General features: G+C 41.4%; 1 protein-coding gene across 1 annotated transcript; it reads left to right on the top strand.

Moving 5' to 3' along the window:
- The first annotated feature begins 6043 nt into the window (after positions 1 to 6043).
- On the top strand, positions 6044 to 21947 carry LOC115108422 (spermatogenesis-associated protein 6). Its single transcript, XM_029632714.2, has 13 exons — positions 6044 to 6249; positions 6640 to 6777; positions 6896 to 6944; positions 7028 to 7069; positions 8218 to 8342; positions 8539 to 8625; positions 15746 to 16030; positions 16952 to 17063; positions 17199 to 17239; positions 17859 to 18025; positions 19657 to 19750; positions 20580 to 20662; positions 20917 to 21947. The coding sequence occupies exons 1-13, from the start codon at positions 6157 to 6159 to the stop codon at positions 21071 to 21073; spliced, it is 1473 nt and encodes a 490-aa protein (XP_029488574.1). The 5' UTR covers positions 6044 to 6156; the 3' UTR covers positions 21074 to 21947.
- The last annotated feature ends 1200 nt before the right edge of the window (positions 21948 to 23147 follow it).

Genomic DNA, 23147 nt, shown 5'->3' with positions numbered 1-23147 from the left:
TTTGATAGCCTTTAGCCGCACCCTCATACTACTCCTTCTCTGTTCCGCGGGTGATGTGGAGGTAAACCCAGGCCCTGCATGTCCCCAGGTACCCTCATTTGTTAACTTCTGTGAGCGAAAAAGCCTTGGTTTTATGCATGTCAACATCAGAAGCCTCCTCCCTAAGTTTGTTTTACTCACTGCTTTTGCACACTCTGCTAACCCTGATGTCCTTGCCGTGTCTGAATCCTGGCTCAGGAAGGCCACCAAAAATTCAGAGATTTCCATACCCAACTATAACATCTTCCGTCAAGATAGAACTACCAAAGGGGGCGGAGTTGCAGTCTACTGCAGAGATAGCCTGCAAAGTAATGTCATACTTTCCAGGTCCATACCCAAACAGTTCGAACTACTAATTTTGAAAATTACCCTCTCCAGAAATAAGTCTCTCACTGTTGCCGCCTGCTACCGGCCACCCTCAGCTCCCAGCTGTGCCCTGGACACCATTTGTGAATTGATCGCCCCCCATCTAGCTTCAGAGTTTGTTCTGTTAGGTGACCTAAACTGGGATATGCTTAACACCCCGGCAGTCCTACAATGTAAGCTAGATGCCCTCAATCTCACTCAAATCATCAAGGAACCCACCAGGTACAACCCTAACTCTGTAAACAAGGGCACCCTCATAGACGTCATCCTGACCAACTGGCCCTCCAAATACACCTCCGCTGTCTTCAACCAGGATCTCAGCGATCACTGCCTCATTGCCTGTATCCGCCACGGAGCCGCAGTCAAACGACCACCCCTCATCACTGTCAAACGCTCCCTGAAACACTTCTGTGAGCAGGCCTTTCTAATCGACCTGGCCCGGGTATCCTGGAAGGACATTGACCTCATCCCGTCAGTTGAGGATGCCTGGTCATTCTTTAAAAGTAACTTCCTCACCATTTTAGATAAGCATGCTCCGTTCGAAAAATGCAGAACCAAGAACAGATACAGCCCTTGGTTCACTCCAGACCTGACTGCCCTCGACCAGCACAAAAACATCCTGTGGCGGACTGCAATAGCATCGAATAGCCCCCTTGATATGCAACTGTTCAGGGAAGTCAGGAACCAATACACGCAGTCAGTCAGGAAAGCTAAGGCCAGCTTCTTCAGGCAGAAGTTTGCATCCTGTAGCTCCAACTCCAAAAAGTTCTGGGACACTGTGAAGTCCATGGAGAACAAGAGCACCTCCTCCCAGCTGCCCACTGCACTGAGGCTAGGTAACACGGTCTCCACCGATAAATCCACGATTATTGAAAGCTTCAATAAGCACTTCTCAACGGCTGGCCATGCCTTCCGCCTGGCTACTCCAACCTCGGCCAACAGCTCCGCCCCCCCCGCAGCTCCTCGCCCAAGCCACTCCAGGTTCTCCTTTACCCAAATCCAGATAGCAGATGTTCTGAAAGAGCTGCAAAACCTAGACCCGTACAAATCAGCTGGGCTTGACAATCTGGACCCTCTATTTCTGAAACTATCTGCCGCCATTGTCGCAACCCCTATTACCAGCCTGTTCAACCTCTCTTTCATATCGTCTGAGATCCCCAAGGATTGGAAAGCTGCCGCAGTCATCCCCCTCTTCAAAGGGGAGACACCCTGGACCCAAACTGCTATAGACCTATATCCATCCTGCCCTGCCTATCTAAGGTCTTCGAAAGCCAAGTCAACAAACAGGTCACTGACCATCTCGAATCCCACTGTACCTTCTCCGCTGTGCAATCTGGTTTCCGAGCCGGTCACGGGTGCACCTCAGCCACGCTCAAGGTACTAAACGATATCATAACCGCCATCGATAAAAGACAGTACTGTGCAGCAGTCTTCATCGACCTCGCCAAGGCTTTCGACTCTGTCAATCATCATATTCTTATCGGCAGACTCAATAGCCTCGGTTTCTCGGATGACTGCCTTGCCTGGTTCACCAATTACTTTGCAGACAGAGTTCAGTGTGTCAAATCGGAGGGCATGCTGTCCGGTCCTCTGGCAGTCTCTATGGGGTGCCACAGGGTTCAATTCTCGGGCCGACTCTTTTCTCTGTATATATCAATGATGTTGCTCTTGCTGCGGGCGATTCCCTGATCCACCTCTACGCAGACGACACCATTCTATATACTTTCGGCCCGTCATTGGACACTGTGCTATCTAACCTCAAACGAGCTTCAATGCCATACAGCACTCCTTCCGTGGCCTCCAACTGCTCTTAAACGCGAGTAAAACCAAATGCATGCTTTTCAACCGATCGCTGCCTGCACCCGCAAGCCCGACTAGCATCACCACCCTGGATGGTTCCGACCTTGAATATGTGGACATCTATAAGTACCTAGGTGTCTGGCTAGACTGCAAACTCTCCTTCCAGACTCACATCAAACATCTCCAATCGAAAATCAAATCAAGAGTCGGCTTTCTATTCCGCAACAAAGCCTCCTTCACTCACGCCGCCAAGCTTACCCTAGTAAAACTGACTATCCTACCGATCCTCGATTTCGGCGATGTCATCTACAAAATGGCTTCCAACACTCTACTCAGCAAACTGGATGCAGTCTATCATAGTGCCATCCGTTTTGTCACCAAAGCACCTTATACCACCCACCACTGCGACTTGTATGCTCTAGTCGGCTGGCCCTCGCTACATATTCGTCGCCAGACCCACTGGCTCCAGGTCATCTACAAGTCCATGCTAGGTAAAGCTCCGCCTTATCTCAGTTCACTGGTCACGATGGCAACACCCATCCGTAGCACACGCTCCAGCAGGTGTATCTCACTGATCATCCCTAAAGCCAACACCTCATTTGGCCGCCTTTCGTTCCAGTACTCTGCTGCCTGTGACTGGAACGAACTGCAAAAATCGCTGAAGTTGGAGACTTTTATCTCCCTCACCAACTTCAAACATCAGCTATCCGAGCAGCTAACCGATCGCTGCAGCTGTACATAGTCTATTTGTAAATAGCCCACCCATTTTCACCTACCTCATTCCCATACTGTTTTTATACTGTTTTTTTTTTAAATTTTATTTACTTTTCCGCTCTTTTGCACACCAATATCTCTACCTGTACATGACCATCTGATCATTTATCACCCCAGTGTTAATCTGCAAAATTGTATTATTCGCCTACCTCCTCATGCCTTTTGCACACATTGTATATAGACTGCCCATTTTTTTTCTACTGTGTTATTGACTTGTTAATTGTTTACTCCATGTGTAACTCTGTGTTGTCTGTTCACACTGCTATGCTTTATCTTGGCCAGGTCGCAGTTGCAAATGAGAACTTGTTCTCAACTAGCCTACCTGGTTAAATAAAGGTGAAATAAAAAATAAAAAATCTAAAGTCCACTTATTTGATCGCTCTGCAGCTCTCATCATTTATCAGGACATTGTAACTATTTATTCTCAATCTGCCCAATAAATGGTTTTGGACTTTTGTTGGATCCACTGAACACAGTCTACAAAATGCAGATTGATTGAATTCCAGTTTTTTTTTCACATGAGTAATATATGCTTCAGTATGGTTGGCTTCTCTGCGTTCATAGCAATGGTTATCAACTGTGCTGCAGAAATGGAACATAAATGGCAGAAAATGGATGTTGTGGTGGCAGCTCCAGGGAAGTATTTGGGTATACGAGATGAGATTTGACTTTAGAAGATTTACCTTCTGTATGTGTTGAGTGGTGGTGTCCCTTTCTCCCAGGCCATTTGCATGGTACAGGAACAGATAAGGTCAAGGTAGTGGAATGGGTTTTTAATGTTTAATGTTTTAGTGTAGGGTTAGTTGGAAGAGTGTTCTTTTGTATATACAGTACCAGTCAAAAGTTTGGACACACCTACTCATTCCAGAGTTTTTCTTTATGTTTTATTATTTTCTACATTGTAGAATAATAGTGAAGACATCAAAACTATGAAATAACGCATATGGAATCATGTAGTAACCACAAAAGTGTTAAACAAATCAAAATATATATTATATTTGAGATTCTTCAAAGTAGCCACCTTTTGCCTTGATGACAGCTTTGCACACTCTTGGCATTCTCTCAACCAGCTTCATGAGGGAGTCACCTGGAATGCATTTCAACTAACAGGTGTGCCTTGTTAAAAGTTCATTTGTGGAATTTCTTTCCTTTTTAATGCGTTTGAGCCAATCAGTTGTGTTGTGACAAGGTAGGGGTGGTATACAGAAGATATCCCTATTTGGCAATAGACCAAGTCCATATTATGGTAAGAACAGCTCAAATAAGCAAAGAGAAATGACAGTATATCATTACTTTATGACATGAAGGTCAGTCAATCGGGAACATTTCAAGAACTTTGTTTCTTCAAATGTAGTCTCAAACGCTAAGATGAAACTGGCTCTCATTAGTACCGCCACAGGAAAGGAAGACCCAGTGTTACCTCTGCTGCAGAGGATAAGTTCATTAGAATTACCAGCCTCAGAAATTGCAGCCCAAATAAATGCTTCACAGAGTTCAAGTAACAGACACATCTCAGTATCAACTGTTCAGAGGAGACTGCGTAAATCAAGCTTTCATGGTCGAAATGCTGCAAAGAAACCACTACTAAAGGACACCAATAAAAATAAGAGACTTGCTTGGGCCAAGAAACACGAGCAATGGATATTAGACCAGTGGAAATCTGTCCTTTGGTCTGATGAGTCCAAATTTGAGATTTTTGGTTCCAACCGCCGTGTCTTTGTGAGACGCAGAGTAGGTGAACAGATTATCTCTGCATGTGTGGTTCCCACCGTGAAGAATGGAGGAGGAGGTGTGATGGTGTGGGGGTGCACTGCTGGTGACACGGTCTGTGATTTATTTCAAATTCAAGGCACACTTAACCAGCATGGCTACCACAGCATTCTTCAGTGACACATCATCCTATCTGGTTTGCGCTTAGTGGGACTATAATTTGTTTTTCAACAGGACAATGACCCAACACACCCCCATGCAGTGTAAGGGCTAGTTGACAAAGAAGGAGAGTGGTGGAGTGCTGCATCAGATGACCTGGCCTCTTCAACCCCATTGAGATGGTTTGGGATGAGTTGGACCGCAGAGTGAAGGAAAAGCAGTATATGTGGGAACTCCTTCAAGACTGTTTAAAAAATAATAATATTTAGTTAGGCAAGTCAGTTAAAAACAAATTCTTATTTACAATGACAGCATATCACAGCAACACTGAGCCAATTGTGCACCGCCCTTTGGGACTTCCGATCACATCCAGATGTGATCTAGCCTGGATTTGAACCAGGAACTGTAGTGACACCTCATGCACTGACTTAAACCACTGCACCACTCAGGAGCCAGTTGGAAAAGCATTTCAGGTGAAGCTGGTTGAGAGAATGCCAAGAGTATGCAAAGCTGTCAAGGCAAAGAGTGGTTACTTTGAAGAATCTCAAATATAGAATATATTTGCCTCCTGAGTGGAGCAGTGGTGTAAAGCACTGCATCGCAGTGGTAGCTGTGCCAATAGATATTCTGGGTTCAAGTCCAGGCTCTGTCGCAGCCTGCTGTGACCGGGAGACCTGTGGGGCGGTGCAAAATTGGCCCAGCGTCGTGAGAGTTTGGCCTGGCAGGGATTGCCTTGTCCCATCACACACTAGAGATTCCTGTGGTGGGCTGGGTGCAGTGTTTCATCTGACACATTGGTGCGGCAGGCATCCAGGCTAAGTGGACATTGTGTCAAGAAGCAGTGCGGCTTGGTTGGGTTGTGTTTTGGAGGACACTTGACTCTTGACATTTGCCTCTCTTGAGTCTGTACGGGAGTTGCAGTGATGAGACAAGACTGTAACTACCAATTGGGGTGAATCTATATTTGTTTAACACTTTTTTGGTTACGACATGATTCCATATGTGTTATTTCCTAGTTGTGATGTCTTCAGTATTATTCTACAGTGTAGAAAATAGTAAAAATAAAGAAAAACCCTTGAATGAGTAGGTGTGTCCAAACTTTTGACTGGTACTGTACATTTTTTTGTTCATTTTAGTTTTTGCTTTTCCCATTTTGTATCAGAAAGTATAATGGATGTATATTATACTCCCGTTGATGGCAGTAATGCAACATATTGTATGCTAACCGCCTTTAAATCCCAAAGAAGAAGAAGAAGAATCTCTCCGCTCCCTGTTAGTGTTTGGCAGCTATGACAACGAAGTTTGAAAATGGGTGGTTTGACACCTCAAAAGAAGAAGCTCTCCTCCTCTAAAATGTCTCAGAAAGCTCTGAAATGCACCGTGAAAATTAAAATCCAAGCTGTAAGTACAACCTGATATGTTATTTTCTCTCACTAAGTTTTTACTTGATCCATAATGCTAATACTATATTCGCAAATGAGCTAGCTAAGCTAACCCAAACCGCACACTCAATCTTCGCTAGCAAACGTTAGCTTGCTATCCATCTTCCAACCATCAATATACACACACAAACGCCTAAAACTACTGCAGCCAACTGCTCCCACTGTGCACAAAAGTGAACTCCCAAGCAAAATAGCTAGATCAATAACGTTAGGCTTGCCAGCCCATTGTTGGATTTGTCTTTTAACGTTAGCTAATAATAGCTACGAGCTACGGTAGCAATTTGTTGCACAAAGTAAGCAATTGCTATCTAGCCCAGTAGTGATCTACAATTTATTTGTTTGATTACAGATTACTTGTCCAGGGGTTGTGTTACCCAATAAGGAAGACATATACCTGAGTGTCTGCGTCATGGGACAGTTCAAGAAGACTCTCTGTCTGCCACCTGCCTTCCCTCTTCTATTCCATGAGAACATGGTATTTGTGAAGGTAAGAAGGATAGAAACACATACTATACCCCGACCCACAACATTGCTTACAGCAACACAAAACAATCATGTTGTCACCGTCAAACTTGCTTTCATATGTTCTTTATCTCCATCTGAAGACGTTCACAGGAGCTGCTGACCCAGGTCACATTGTGGACCTCCTTGAAGGTAGTCATTTTCTCATTTTTGAGCCTTTTTGTGATATAATTTTATAACATAAAATATCTTATGTCTCTGTTATCTTCCCATAGCTGACACAACATCTTTTGAACTGATTCAGCTTGTGCCTCCAGGTAGGACTTTCCAGAAGAAAAAAATGAAATGTCTTAACAGTTCATGGTTTTTAAGCATGATAGGGACATGCATTTCATAATTTCTAAAAGTAACCTGTTTACAAATCATCTCTTGACTTGTTTTTTTCACACTACCTACGCTGAGTAAACAAAACATTAAGACCGCCTGCGGAATGCTTCCGGCACCTTGTAGAGTTCATGCCCGACGAATTGAGGCAGTTCTGAGGGCAACTCAATATTAGAAAGGTGTTCCTAATGTTTGGTATACTCGGTGTATATTCCCTGTTGTAAATTAGCATGGCTATACAGTACATAGAACAATGGACTAATGAAACAAATACCAAAAACTACACTAAACAAAAATATAAACGCAACATGTAAAGTGCTGGTTTCATGAGCTGAAATAAAAGATCCCAGAAATGTTCCATATGCACAAAAAGCTTATTTCTCTCAAATTTTGTGCACAAATTTGTTTACATCTTTGTTAGTGAATATTTTATCCTTTGTCAAGATAATCCATCCACCTGACAGGTGTGGCATATGAAGAAACTGATTAAACAGCATTATCATTACACAGGTGTAGATCACGTGTAACCACACCAGCCCAGGACCTCCACATCTGTCTTGTTCACCTGCGGGATTGCCTGAGGGGTTGGGGCGGGGTGTTCATTCTGATTGTTCTGATTGGCTGGGCCTGGTTCCCCAGTGGTTGGGTCTATGCCCACCAATGGTTGCGCCCCAGCCCAGTCATGTGGAATACATAGATTAGGGCCTAATGAATTTATTTCAATTGACTGATTTCCTTATATGAACTGTAACTCAGCAAAGTCTTTGAAATGGTTACGTGTTGCCTTTACCTTTTTGTTCAGCATATCTTTTTGTATTTCTTTCATTAGTCCATTGTTGATATAGTCCCAAAATGTTTTGCATGTCAGCAATCAAATTTTGAAGATATGTAACTTTCGAAATACAGCCGGTATGATGCATCATATGATGCAAAACACTGCATCATACTGTCTGTATTTTGAAAGTTATATCTTTAAAACTTGCTTGCTGACATGCAAAACATTTTGGGACTATATCAACAATGGACTAATATTTTTTGTGTGGAGTATTACTTTAAGCTATATATTGCTCTGTGGTTTTAGAGGGGGATATTTTGGCCACTATTGAAGAGAAGACCAGAGAATTCCTCTATCCAGGCCCCAAGCTGACACCTAGAGCCGATGGTCCTGAGAGAGAGATGCTGATGAGGAGATCTATCTGTTTCCCTGTGGGTGCACCACCTCCTCCACATGCTTTGTCATATGTTAAACATCTCCAAAGCCAATTTTGTTTTCTTGAGAATGCAATGATTGTAGATTTTGTGTTTGCAAATTGATCTTGCAAGCGATGTGTTATCTGAAGTCACTCTCTGGTTGGGTTTCCAGCTCCTTGTTAAAGGCTTTTGTTTTCTACTGTCCCCTCAGGGAATCTCTCCTAAAGTGGAGTTTGCAACCATGTCTGTCATTGAGGAATGTGATGGGAAAGATAGCCAGCCTCAGCCTGCCTCCCCTGTAAGTGTGTGTCCTCTCCTTACTGCCCTCATCACACCCAGTGTTTCCGTGTTCACAATGAATTGTGTTCAGCTGAGAGATTTGAATGATACCCAGACAGCCATAGTTAAGAGGAAGGAGATGAGGGTTTCTCATTTCCAGACAAGCCAGTGATCTAAATGGTTATTTGGTTTTAAAGCATGTCTTATAGCATACAGTGGGGCAAAAAAAGTATTTAGTCAGCCACCAATTGTGCAAGTTCTCCCACTTAAAAATATGAGAGGCCTGTAATTTTCATCATAGGTACACTTCAACTATGACAGACAAAATGAGAAAAAAAATCCAGAAAATCACATTGTAGGATTTGTAATGAATTTATTTGCAAATTATGGTGGAAAATAAGTATTTGGTCACCTACAAACAAGCAAGATTTCTGGCTCTCACAGACCTGTAACTTCTTCTTTGAGAGGCTCCTCTGTCCTCCACTCGTTACCTGTATTAATGGCACCTGTTTGAACTTGTTATCAGTATAAAATACACCTGTCCACAACCTCAAACAGTCACACTCCAAACTCCACTATGGCCAAGACCAAAAAGCTGTCAAAGGACACCAGAAACAAAATTGTAGACCTGCACCAGGCTGGGAAGACTGAATCTGCAATAAGTAAGCAGCTTGGTTTGAAGAAATCAACTGTGGGAGCAATTATTAGGAAATGGAAGACATACAAGACCACTGATAATCTCCCTCGATCTGGGGCTCCACGCAAGATCTCACCCCGTGGGGTCAAAATGATCACAAGAACGGTAAGCAAAAATCCCAGAACCACACGGGGGGACCTAGTGAATGACCTGCAGAGAGCTGTGACCAAAGTAACAAAGCCTACCATCAGTAACACACTACGCCGCCAGGGACTCAAATCCTGCAGTGCCAGACATGTCCCCCTGCTTAAGCCAGTACATGTCCAGGCCCGTCTGAAGTTTGCTAGAGAGCATTTGGATGATCCAGAAGAAGATTGGGAGAATGTCATATGGTCAGATGAAACCAAAATATAACTTTTTGGTAAAAACTCAACTCGTTGTGTTTGGAGGACAAAGAATGCTGAGTTGTATCCAAAGAACACCATACCTACCCTGAAGCATGGGGGTGGAAACATCATGCTTTGGGGCTGTTTTTCTGCAAAGGTACCAGGACGACTGATCCGTGTAAAGGAAAGAATGAATGGGGCCATGTATCGTGAGATTTTGAGTGAAAACCTCCTTCCATCAGCAAGGGCATTGAAGATGAAACGTGGCTGGGTCTTTCAGCATGACAATGATCCCAAACACACTGCCCGGGCAACGAAGGAGTGGCTTCGTAAGAAGCATTTCAAGGTCCTGGAGTGGCCTAGCCAGTCTCCAGATCTCAACCCCATAGAAAATCTTTGGCGGGAGTTGAAAGTCTGTGTTGCCCAGCAACAGCCCCAAAACATCACTGCTCTAGAGGAGATCTGCATGGAGGAATGGGCCAAAATACGAGCAACAGTGTGTGAAAACCTTGTGAAGACTTACAGAAAACGTTTGACCTCTGTCATTGCCCACAAAGGGTATTTAACAAAGTATTGAGATAAACTTTTGTTATTGACCAAATACTTATTTTCCACCATAATTTGCAAATAAATTCATTAAAAATCCTACAATGTGATTTTCTGGATTTTTTTGTCATTTTGTCTGTCATAGTTGAAGTGTACCTATGATGAAAATTACAGGTCTCATCTTTTTAAGTGGGAGAACTTGCATAATTGGTGGCTGACTAAATACTTTTTTGCCCCACTGTTTGTCCCATTATCTTTGCTCTTGTGTACTTTTGAATTGTTTCAAAAGTACACAAGAATTGATTCACTATAGGCTTACTTAACAGTGGGAGTACTACCTAACATATTTTGTGAAGTCAGTTTAGGTTTACAGCCTATATTGTATTGTACGGTAGGCTCCACATTTTGTGAGCTGAACATGTATAAACATGTATCAATTATCCTTACACTCGTCAATGCTCTTGTCTTGTAGACAGTTAAATGATATGTAAATTGCTTTACATGTTATCATTCAGATTTGTATGTCCTTGATGAAATACAAAAACAGGCTAATACTGTATAGTGCTACTATATTAACATTGGTACCTTTAACAGCTAAAGGCAGAGGTTGATCGTGGCACATATAAGAGCTCAATAATCACCCTAGTTTGACATTGACTAATTATTTCTAGATTTCTACAGAATTTATTTTTCTATCATTCTAGTCACTTTCCACCATATACCTATTTTGTTGCCGTGGCTACTGACATCCCGGTAGTTTAGCAGAACATTTTAAGGTATCCTCTCCTTGTGAAGTTAATTATAGAGAAGCAGATCAGTGGAATTGATATCCAGGCCCGGTTTCTGGTGTCTTTGTGCTTTGTTTAGAGGAACAGCCAGTCAATCAACGTTCGTATCCGTTGTTCTCACCTGACTTCTCCTCACTGTGTCCGTTGGATTTAAAGGGCAAGTTGTGCTCAGTTGCATAATATTTCCATTTACTTTTCAAACTGAAGATTTGCAGCTCCTTTCAGGATTTGTGTTTCATAACGGGTGCTATCAATTTTTCTAGTGTAATCCGCTCTGATGGCTATACTTTAAAGGGGTATTTGGCAGACAGACTGCAGGAGAGCGAGAGCAAGGTAGTCATCCATTTTCCCTGAGAACTTAAAAGCCCCTGCAGAATCAGACCAAAAAATAGATTTTTTTATTGTTCCAATAACAAATTACAAACCTCAGGCCTTTGAGTATTATCTATCAAGTCAGTGTTGTGAAATGTAGGACCGTTCTCCAGGTGCTGTTACCAGAGCCATTTATTTTAATGGGCATTATTGACAAAATGGCTGGATTTGGATGGGTGTAGGTATTCTGTCGTGACCCCCAAGGAGATGTGAATCAGAGTAAAGTGATAGGGAGAAGCATCATTGATGCTGCCTTTAGCCTTTCTTCATATGATGCTAATGGATACTCAGGATTCTCATTACCCTGGCAGGTTGAGCAATGCACTAAGGCTCCTCTTTTCCACTTTTACAATAGGAACCCTTTAAAATGTCTTGCCCTGTAATGGAGAATTTAGTAATTCTCTTCTCCCTCTGTCTCTTGTATCTAGTCTCTCAGACAGCTGTCTTGTCTATTTCCACTGTTGTCACTCCTTTTTTTGTCTGTGTTATGTGCATGTCACTCTTTGTGAAGTCTCACGGTGTGGACTTGACATGGCATTCTTTTTAAATGGGTTTTCTCGACATGATTTGCATCTGTTTGAATGGGTCTCGTTTCTTGTTTTATACTCTACTTGTGGCTCAGGCTTTGTTGTTTCAAGGACACCCTGCTTTATCACCCATTACCAATACCACCAGGCCCACTAATCATATCAGACAAGCACAACGCATGGTGGAAAATGGGCCTTTTGTGTTTAACCAAAAAAGAGAGAAAATAATTGGGAAAAAACGACTTAGTTTCATTTCATTATCGGTCCACTCCAAATGGCAATCTCAATCAGGATATATTTATTCCATTTCCTAAAAATGTGTTAATATGCCAGGATGTCCCAATATGCCAGGATGTCCCAATTAGCATTTAAATTATATTTATTATACAACCATGTAATGCTATTATTAGTCTGAAGCTGGCCATCAAATAACATAAAAAATTACTTATTTATCTGGGCATTGTCCACCGAAACTAAGATATTGCTTCTCAGAATTATGTTGTTAGCAACCATTAGAATCATTGAAGACATTTTGCAACCAAGGTGATATCCAAGCACAGAAGTGTTATTTACGTTGCATAGTTTTAATGGAGGGAATCACATTTTTTTTTCTAATAATAAGCAATTTATGCTTTTTGTCCCCCCACTTTATCTGAAATCACCATCACCTACTGATTAACTTGTCAGTTTTGCAGATTCAAATTGTTTTGAGCTCGTACTGTGTCAGTAATTATCTTTAGAAAGTAGCATGGCATTCAATATAATGCAGCTTTTTTTTACCCTGTCTCAAAAGTGAATGGTTTGGAACTTTAAGGAGAGCTTCTCCAACTCTGATAATGAATGTGACCATGCGCAGCTCACAAAAATGATTGCTTACCTTTTATGAAATTACTCTGTTCATGTAAAAATGACCAAATATATACTGACTGTTTTAAAGCAAAATTACCAAAACTATTTACTTATGGTGAACAATCTAAATAAAATTTGAATGATTGGGGTTTTCAATCAGCAGCTGGATGTTAGTTGTGTCCACTCCGGTAGGCTAAAATCCAATTTTCTACAGGGCATTTGGTAACATTGACCCAGCAAATTACATTGGAGGTCACTCAACTACTAAAGCCTATGATTTGACATTGCGAAAGACATTTTACAAGCATCTGAATGCTGAAGGTGTCGTGCAGATGTACAAATAGCCTATTAGAACAGGGATAGGCCTACCTCTCGTTGGCCTGAGCAGCTGTCTCCCACACTGTGTGCAGTTGTTAACCAGTTAAATGTAACTATATGTAATCTACGTAATCCCCAAAAGTACTTATTTATCATTATAGGGCCATAAATAATAACTAGTAATGCTGCATACTCAAAGGTTAAAATCTTACCTTTCTGGTTAAAAAAATAAGTTATAAATTGGTGGTCACTTTTGAGGACACGGGCTCAAGTATGCAGTACAAATGAAATATTTTATGCATTTCCTATTCAACAAAACTGTAAGGCATCTACATATAGCATAGTCAAGTGATAAAATGACTAAGATTTCACCTTATAACTGTAAAATACATTTATGTTTAGTATTAGAGAAAATGGGCATATTTTCAAAAGGTCTTTCTTGATCAAAACATCTGCCCCCTTCACTGTGAACGTCTCACACGTCTCACAGAGCTCTTGCTTGGCTTCCTTCCTCTTGCTTGGCTTCCTTCCTCTTGCTTGGCTTCCTTCCTCTTGCTTGGCTTTCGTTAGGAACTCGCCTTTCGTCTCATATTAATCTATGACAAACGGAAAGTGTTTTTTTGTTTAAAATGTATTAATTATTTTAGATTAATGGCTATAAATTGATCTCTGATTGTGCTACTGTGATGAAACCACTTTTTATTATTAACCCTTTATTTTTACCAGGTAAGTTGACTGAGAACACATTCTCATTTACAGCAACGACCTGTGGAATAGTTACAAGGGAGAGGACGGGGGATGATTGAGCCAATTGGAAGCTGGGGATGATTAGGTGGCCATTATGGTATGAGGGCCAGATTGGGAATTTAGCCAGGACACCGGGGTTAACACCCCTACTCTTGCGAAAAGTGCCATGGGATCTTTAGTGACCACAGAGAGACAGGACACCTGTTTAAAGTCCCAGCCGAAAGACTGCATCCTACACAGGGCAATGTCCCCAATCACTACCCTAGCTTCCGAGGCAAACCAGCAGTGGTATGCAGGGTGGTATGCTGCTGGCCACTCTCTCCTGTTGTGCTGCGATGTAAAGATTGTGCTTTGTCCGTGGCTGTGATGTACAGGAGTTGATTACAGTCGGAAGAACCAATGAAATGGTATGAAAATCCCAGTTTGAAGTGGTTTCAGATTTCACATCCTACGTGTCCGTGGGAACCAGGGCCAGGCGGTAAGCCATTTCGATCTACAGTATCCATTGAGCGAATCAGAAGCAAAAAATGTTGGTTGGTACCAGAACCACGCATGTCCCCTAAAAAGAGGTTTAACTGACAGTCATATGCAGTTATATGCATAAAAGTTAGGCTACTGAACTGAAAGGACCCCTCAATTCAGTCACAACAGATTAGGTATTTTCTGAATACATTTACATAAGTATTCAGACCCTTTACTCAGTACTTAGTTGAAGCACCTTTGGCAGTGATTACAGCCTCGAGTCTTCTTGGGTATGACGCTACAAGCTTGGCACACCTGTATTTGGAGAGTTTCTCCCATTCTTTTCTGCGGATCCTCAAGCTCTCAGGTTGGATGGGAAGCGTCACTGTACAGCTATTTTCAGGTCTCTCAAAATATGTTAGATCGGGTTCAAGTCCGGGCTCTGGCTGGTTCACTCAAGTACATTCAGAGACTTGTCCCGAAGCCACCCCGACATTGTCTTTGCTCTATGCTTAGGGTCTTTGTCCTGTTGGAAGGTGAACCTTCGCCCCAGTCTGAGGTCCTAACCTGCTCCAGAGTGCTTTTCATCAAGGATCTCTCTGTACTTTGTTCGCTTCAGCTTTCCCTCCATCCTGACTAGTCTCCCAGTCCCTGCTGCTGAATAACATCCCCACAGCATGATGTTGCCACCAGCATGCTTCACCGTAGGTATGGTATTGGCCAGGTGATGAGTGGTGCCCGGTTTCCTCCAGATGTGACGCTTGGTATTCAGGCTAAATACTTCAATCTTGGTTTCATCAGACCAGAGAATCTTGTTTCTCATGGTCTGAGAGTCTTTTGGCAAACTCCAAGCGGGCTGTCGTGCCTTTTACTGAGGAGCAGCTTCTGTCTGGCCACTACAATAAAGGCCTGATTGGTGGAGTGCTGCAGAGATGTTTGTCCTTCTGGAAGGTTCTCCCATCTCCACAGAAGAACTCTAGATGTCTGTCAAGAGTGAGCATTGGGTTCTTGGTCACCTCCCTGACCAAGGCCCTTCTCCCCCAATTGCTCAGCTCTAGGAATAGTGTTGATGGTTCCATACTTCTTCTATTTAAGAATGATGGAGGCCACTGTGTTCTTGGGAACCTTCAATGCTGCAAAAATGTTTTGATACCCTTCCCTAGATCGGTGTCTCGACACAATCCTGTCTCGGAGCTCTATGGACAATTCCTTCGACCTCATGGCTTGGCTTTTGCTCTGACATGCACTGTCAACTGTGGGACCTTATAGACAGGTGTGTTCCTTTCCAAATCATGTCCAATCAATTGAATTTGCCACAGGTGGACTCCAATCAAGTTTGTAGAAACATCTCAATGATGATCAATGTTTTATCAACAAACAAACAAATCAACCACAATATTTGAAATATCAAGAAGTAGCTTATTTGTGCAATTGCAGTATACAGCCTAGTTGCAGTTGTGGTCACATGATTCTTGTGGACTCCAACCTGTTGCCTCTCCCTTTGCAGCCGTGTTGTAGACCATCCCCAGCCAAACAGTCCCCAGCAAGGCGTAGACCAGTCAGAGGGGCTGTTGGGAGCCCTAAACAGACGCTGAAAGGGAAGGATCTGAGTCCGATTGGTCCATCCAGTGGTTATGAGCAGCCCACTGTGGCCTCCCAGGCTCGTGCTCTCTCTCCCTACACCCACCGCAGGATGTGCCAACTGTCTGAGGAAGCCAGGCAGAGACTCAGCTACCTCCAACTTGGGCCCTACAAGTTCAAGAAGGAAACAGAGGCCCAGATCCCCTTTGTGGTTGGTGTTTACGTCTCTTTCTCTCTGACTGTGTTTGTCTATGTGTGTAGATATATAGCCCAGTTTTCAATGTCCTATTATCTTACTTCTCAGTTAGGCTATTCCATCAGCACTTGTTTCACTCTCTTTCTTTAAGGATCTCTGTAAGTATAAATAGTTTTCCCTTGTTTGCTGCAAACATTGTAAATGTACCAGGTTTGAAGGATATGGATATCTTTTCATAGGCAGGTTATTGCTATGATCAAAGCCAATAGATTCCAAGCCCCTGGGCATGGCTTGAGAACAACTGGAAGGCCTTTCACTGGCTCTTCCTGTTTCTGTTTGATTGTTAATTTAAATAACATCCAGTTCCTGAGGTGTAAATATCAAAGCTGTCATGTCATTAAAGTTAAGATTGGGATTTAGCTGTGATATCAGTGTGGCATTTTCCAGCAATGCAGCCTTTAAAAAGAGAGCGTTTTACAGAGGAAATCCCGGGGCTACAATTAACCTAGGTAATTAAGAGTCAGACCTTGATTAACAAGTAGTTACCTATTGAAGTAGCTGAGCCCCGCACTGAATGCATTATCAATGTGTGTTTAAAGCCTGCGTTGCGCACATACTTGTATGTGGAAGCAAATAGCTCATTTCCTCAGTGCGTGTGATGATATTCATGTTTAATTGAAGAGTGTGGGGTTCAGTTGACACATCAGCAGCTGAATAGAGGTTGAGTTAGTGGTGTCGGTCAGCCTAAAAAGTTTCTCTCTTTGGTTGAACCTTTTTCTAGTCTTTATATAGAGTGATTAACTCTGGAATGAAAGATAAATATAGCAGGAGAAATGAGCTCCCTGTGTGTCATTACATGCTGCTTGGTTAGCACCTCTATTATTACTCTAATAATGACTGACTCTAGCTGATTGTTTTGTCTTTTATATCCTACAGGTCACCAGTACTCGGAGTGTCTCCATGATTGAGACTCCTTCATCTTGTCTCTCCTCTAAAATAAGCCTTCCCCACAGCAGGTCCACCAGCTTTGCTCTAGACCCCTTAGGAGGTGAGTAATTAATGTGTAGCAGTATCTGTGTTGGTGGATGTAAATACATTGTCTTTTTTGATATACCTGACTAACTTATAGATTACAACTTTTGCACTGTATGGTACAGTACTGTTGTTCTTATTTTCTCCTTAGATGTCTCTCTCCTTGGCAGCTATAGACCAAAGCCTGTTAAAGTAAGTCTATATATATAAAACATGAAATACAATATTACGTGAATAATAAAACATTACATTAATTATTTTGTGCTTGAAAGGAATGGAAATAAATACTATTTCAAATACTGCATGTCTTCATGTTATTAAAGGTCCAATGCAGCTGTTTTTATCTCAATATCAAATCATTTCTGGGTAACAATTAAGTAACTTACTGGGATTGTTTTTAAATTAAAATGGTCAAAAAGAAACAAAAATAGCTTCTTAGCAAAGAGCAATTTCTCAAATAAGAATTTTGCAAGGACTTTTCTGGGAGTGGTCTGAGTGGGGAGGGGAAAACTAGCTGTTATTGGCAGGGAGGTTTGGAACGCGCTTCTTGGTCTATTAACTAATTTACCGCCTGGTGATGTCAACAGGCTGACCTAAAAAGGCTGAAATTTCAGGAAATCTTTTCAAACAGCTTACACTAAAAGAGGTATTATCATAATTTTCACAATTTCACAGTATTATTCCAACCTCGTAGTGTGGAAATGAATATAAAAAACATAAAAATCACGTTTTTGACTGCACTGGGCTTTTTAGGAGAGAGAATGCAGTGTGTTCAACAGTGCTGATCATAGGTTTTCTTGTCTTTCTCCAGGTAGGCACTGGCTGTCTGAAGACTCAGAAATCACCAGGGAAGTCTTCCAGACAGGACTGTTCCAGAACCACAGTCAGGATGGCCCGGTCAGCCCTGGCTGCCCAGTCCTCTACCCCAGTGTGTGGCCCGAGGAGTCCCCTGCTCAGCCGCTCCTCCCTCAGAGAGAGGTAACAACACACCCGCTACTGGAACACAGTTCAACACATATTTTTCTGTCCTGGCCTCCTGTGGGGTTTTTGCTATTTTAGTTTCCCACACAACCGTCCTCCTGAGATAAAGTTAGATAATAAGGAGCATAATTAAAGTCCCTGCTAATGACTTGGTGTTTTGTCTCTTCCGTCCCCCGAGTAGTTTGTGCAGATCACCAATGACAAGATTTGAAGCTGTGTGTCATTGGGTATCTTCTTTAGCTTAATCTCTGTTTTTTCTCCCAGATGAGTAAAAAGGGGAAGAAAATATGTTTTTGGTAGAATTTGACTAGACCTTGTCATGCTCGGAGCTAAGCTATTTGTGTTTGCTCAAAAGATGTTGAAAGGATTGCGGGAGAAACTACCTCTCCCATATTTCCAATTATATGGTATTGACAATTTGGACCTCATGAGAACCTGGCCAGATACAACAGACTTTGTACTTGTAATCTTTATTTTGATAACACTCGACAGCCAAGATGAATATCCCCTTCTGTCAAATGACAGGATCTGATGTCTTGTCATGTTTGTTCATTACTTAAAAGAAAAAAAGGATCCCTGAGAAAACAAGGGAAAATGGTATTGATTGTGTTTCAGCAAGACCGAATGCATTTGACCTGACGCACACTTTAATAAATTCTGAGAGACCCTGTCATTGATCTGAACAGCTGCGAGCTAAAACCAACAAATGTTTGGTTGTTTGTTACGCCACCTCCCTTTTTTCAGTTCATAAGTAAACATTAAAATCAATAGGCAATTTTAAACTGGAAAGTAAATTGTAGGAAATGAATGATGCTTCCCTCAATTGAAAACGCGACAGAAGTCACAGTGCTGGAGATTAAGCTGGGTTTTGTAGATTCTGACAACGGGAGAAGGAGCACGTCTTGTGGAAGTCTTTGATGGAAAAGTAAATGATAGATCCTTACATCAACTTTGCCCTCCACCCTCAGTCTATTTATGTTGTGATGGTTTGTCCTTTATGACTATCTGTCTGAAGCAGCGACTACATTTAGCTGTTTAAAGATAAAAGCAGCACCAAATGGCACGTCTCCCTTACCAATCAGATGTGAATTGGAAGTAATACAGAACTTAGAAGTATTTGTCTTTTGTAAGCCTCTTATTTTATATTGCCCCTTTTCCAGTTACGGACAGCAATATTTTTATGTTGTGCTAAAAAAATAAGTCTGTCCCTAGACTAATAGACAGTATTCTAACTGTTGACATACCACTGTTTAGGATCAGAACACGGAATCCAATAACACTCTTTTAGAAGAGTTGAATTCAAAGAAATGTGAAACATTCAAAGCCTCAATAATATATAGTAGTTACCTACATGCTACAATGGGTACATTTTAGCTTCTTTTTTTTTTTTGCGGTATGTCTTTTGTCTACATGTTTTATGCCGGTTTTATATCCACTGATATTTTTATCCCAGGACTTGGCATACAGCACAGACTAGTGGAGAAAATGAGTGCTGTTCAGAATACATAGATTACGTTTGTTTTTTTGAGTTAAATATTGTAGATACATTTTGATTTGGTTTCCTGCTTACCATAATGTTACATACTTTGTTGTGTGACGGGGATGTGACTGTAATGTCATTATTCTAGGTTCCATAGTAGTGAGTCCAGTCCGTCTAAGGAGATCCACAGTCGAGTCCAGAAGATTCTCCACACCCATTCTACTGACAGGAAACCACACTTTGTGAGTAATGTATGACCTTTTAGGATAGACAAAGCATAGGCCCCTACTGATATTGACAGATCAATGCCTAAGACGCATTTATAATATGGAGCTTGGAACACTTCTGTTGGTTATGAAGATTAATTTGCATGTTATGGAACATTAGTTTTGCACTACATCTTTGTCTAGGCACACTTTGATTTTACTCATTTGGTGAGCTGAACTTCCTCTCACCTCTACATTTTTGTTCCCCATTTTCATTTAAATTTAAAGCCTTGAAATACCTGTTCGGCTCGGTTTACCTCAAATGGGAAAAGCTGTCGAGTTGGCAGGTGTTGTTAATAAGACGTATCACTTCCCACCCTTTGCTGTTTGAAATATCCTGATGGCGAAACCAAAGGGAAATCTGTTTAATTACCCTAAAGCTGTCTGAAAGCGGCTATGAAATAAAAGGGAGACGGGGTTCTGTGGGTGGGAGATCTTCAGGCAGTAAGCTTCTGTTAAGGGCTCATCTTCTCCAGCACAAAAATAGAGAAGGTACCAAGGAGCCTCAGCATGGTGCCAACAGCTACATGACTGAAGCAGAGCTTCAAGAGGAAGAGATGCTTAATCCACACATAATGAAAAGGAAACACTGAGGGGGATTTACTTAAGAGAATGAAATCAAACAACTAAAAGAGCTTGACTTTAAATAGGATATTTTGAATTATAGTAAACAGTGCTATATTTTGGGGGTTTGTGCAATTAATTGATTCGCTAATGTCACGTCACACACTTGGAGTGCATAATTATTTAATTTTTTCAGTAATGCTCAATAATTGTAACATACAAAATATTTGTATATTTTCAGGACGAGGATGGGTGTTCGGCTAAGCGGGGGCCTCCGCTCTCCTGTGAAGACTCTTTATGTGACAGCCAGGCTTTCCAGGACAGGTACACACTCTAGGCCTGTCATAATACTTTGAAACACCTAATCACTGACATCTTCATCATCGTAATAACCAGAAAGTTTTCCCACAGGCCATCTTTCCTCTGTTTTAACAATATATATTTATGTAGCAATTAATCCAGTATTATTTGTACGTTAGTTATCTTCAAACAATAATTAGAACGATGTGCATTAATGACCTGTACTGTAGCATTAATGTTCTTAACCTGAGGCCTTTTCTGATGTCCTCCCGCTGCAGGGACACTCCTGGAGAGACATCTGTCCACCTGGACAATGGGACATTCTGGAGCAGGCAGGTTGCCTGCTACACAGGGAAGCCCCACAGGGCTGTGTTTGAGGACAGTCTGGGACTCATCTACAAGAACATGTACAGGAGGGCCTTGAGCACCACCTGAGACCTACACTATTATTGCTTCAGACACCTGGCTGGGTTCCAATTATGACTGGTGGTACTTGATTGCTAAGATGAAGGAACACTGACCCTGTGCTATACCATAACCAAAGCTTTGTCATATGTGCCCTGGTTACACTGATTTTAGCTCATTTATAGGGTTACATGTGTGCACTAATTACAATTTTCCATATTTTTGTACTAAGAATGTTTATCTGAACTGATAATGACTGTACTTTTTCAAAATGTCTTTCCTGTCCATCTTGTGGATTTGGTGTACTCATTCTCTGGGTAGAAACTGGTTGAGCAGATGTTAATTCATTTGATCTCTTTATGTGGATTTGTACCCTCAGACAAAAAAAAATCTCTTTCATGTTCCAGCAAATGTACACATAATGGAAAGGGTTGCAGAGAATAGCTTTTGTAAAACAGTCCATTTGGGCACAATGCAGCCCATTCAACTCAATTGGCTTATCAGGATGAAGACAAAGTACAGTTGACCAATGGTGGTTTTGTTCAATAAATCATTGGAAAGTTGAAAAAATTAGTGCTTGAACTAAGTATGTCCGTTCATCCTAAAATATCAATTCATATTGGATATGTCAGGGAAAAGTATGAATAGTTCCCAAGCAGTGTTTCTTGGCACTTCAGTCCAAAGCCTCTTCAGCTTGACTTAAGTATACTAAATGGGGAAACTCCTAACAAGTATAGCAATGGTGGCTATGCATAATATTTGAAATCTTGATTTCCATTGTTTATGGCTATTAATTTAAAAAGGCCCAGTGCAGTCAAACATGTTTCATATATTGAACAAAAATGCAACATGTAAAGTGTTGGTCCCATGTTTCATGAGCTGAAATTAAAGATCAGAGATGTTCCATATGCACAAAAAGCTTGTTTCTTTCAAATGTTAAGCATTTCTCCTTTGCCAAGATAAGCCATCCAGCAGCTGACTAAACAGCATGATCATTACACTGGGGACAAAAGGCCACTATAATGGAGTTGTCACAACAATGCCACAGATGTCTCAAGTTGAGGGAGTGTGCAATTGGCATGCTGACTACAGGAATGTCCACCAGAGCTGCTGCCAGAGAATTTCTCTACCGTAAGTAGTCTCCAATGTCATTTTTAGAGAATATGTCCGGCTAATGTCAACATTGGTAGCAGTGGTATTATGGTATGGGCAGGCATAAGCTGATGGCAATTTGGATGCACAAAAATACCGTGACGAGATCCTGAGGCCCATTTTTTTAACGGTGTCTGTGGCTAAAGGATTCCCAGTTATGTGAAATCCATAGATTAGGGCCTTATTAATTTAACTCATTAAAAATCTATGAAATTGTTACATGTTTATTTTGTTGAGTATATATCCACACTATGCATTTGTAATTAAAATGTGATAATGCCCTTAGTGCGTGCTGTTTGAAAATACATTTCAGACCGTTTTGGTGGGATGGAGTTTTGGCCTGCCAGGCAGTTAATTAGTTGATAGTTCCAAACCTCTGCCAATAACAGCTAGTTTTCCATTTTCCCCCTCCCCCTTAGGATTGTCTGGGAGTAGTCTAACAATTATTGCTTGAGAAATTGCGATGAAGAGATTTGTTTTCAATTAAAATGATACAAAAAAATAAAACAATCACAGTAAGGTACTTTATTGTTTCCCAAAAATGTGATAAAGATAAAAAACCTTTGAATTACAAAGTCATAAAATCTGTTGATCCATTGTTCATAATAAAACATTTAACAGATGCATGGACACTCAGACACTTTAAAAATGGTACTGTGTGTTTAACAGGTTTCATTCAGGCATTAACATATAATGGTCTCAAGTTCAGAAAGTGAGTGACTGAATTATTATTCTTCTTGCCAGCACCAATGGCTGCTTTTTCTGTCATGATCTGTTGGTGTTTCTGTTGAGGTTAAAGGGAAAGTATAAGCACTTCAAGTAGTTCATATCAAATATTTATTGTCAATTGTTATGCTTTTCCATACACTATGCCAAAAACATAGTTTCAGACATGATATGAACTAATACTGTACATGACAAAGATCAAATGAAACTTACTGTCTGAACTCTG

The sequence above is a fragment of the Oncorhynchus nerka genome, linkage group LG24 (assembly GCF_034236695.1).
Source record: "Oncorhynchus nerka isolate Pitt River linkage group LG24, Oner_Uvic_2.0, whole genome shotgun sequence".
In the NCBI taxonomy this organism is placed as follows: domain Eukaryota; kingdom Metazoa; phylum Chordata; class Actinopteri; order Salmoniformes; family Salmonidae; genus Oncorhynchus; species Oncorhynchus nerka.
Note: the sequence above shows the minus strand (reverse complement) of the source record. Positions and strands in the feature narration are given on the sequence as shown.

Coding starts and splice junctions, on each gene's coding strand:
- LOC115108422 (XM_029632714.2), top strand. CDS start 6,157: ATGGGTGGTTTGACACCTCAAAAGAAGAAGCTCTCCTCCTCTAAAATG. Junction 7,070..8,217: donor GATTCAGCTTGTGCCTCCAG/GTAGGACTTTCC, acceptor CTGTGGTTTTAG/AGGGGGATATTTTGGCCACT. Junction 20,663..20,916: donor AGCCAGGCTTTCCAGGACAG/GTACACACTCTA, acceptor CTCCCGCTGCAG/GGACACTCCTGGAGAGACAT.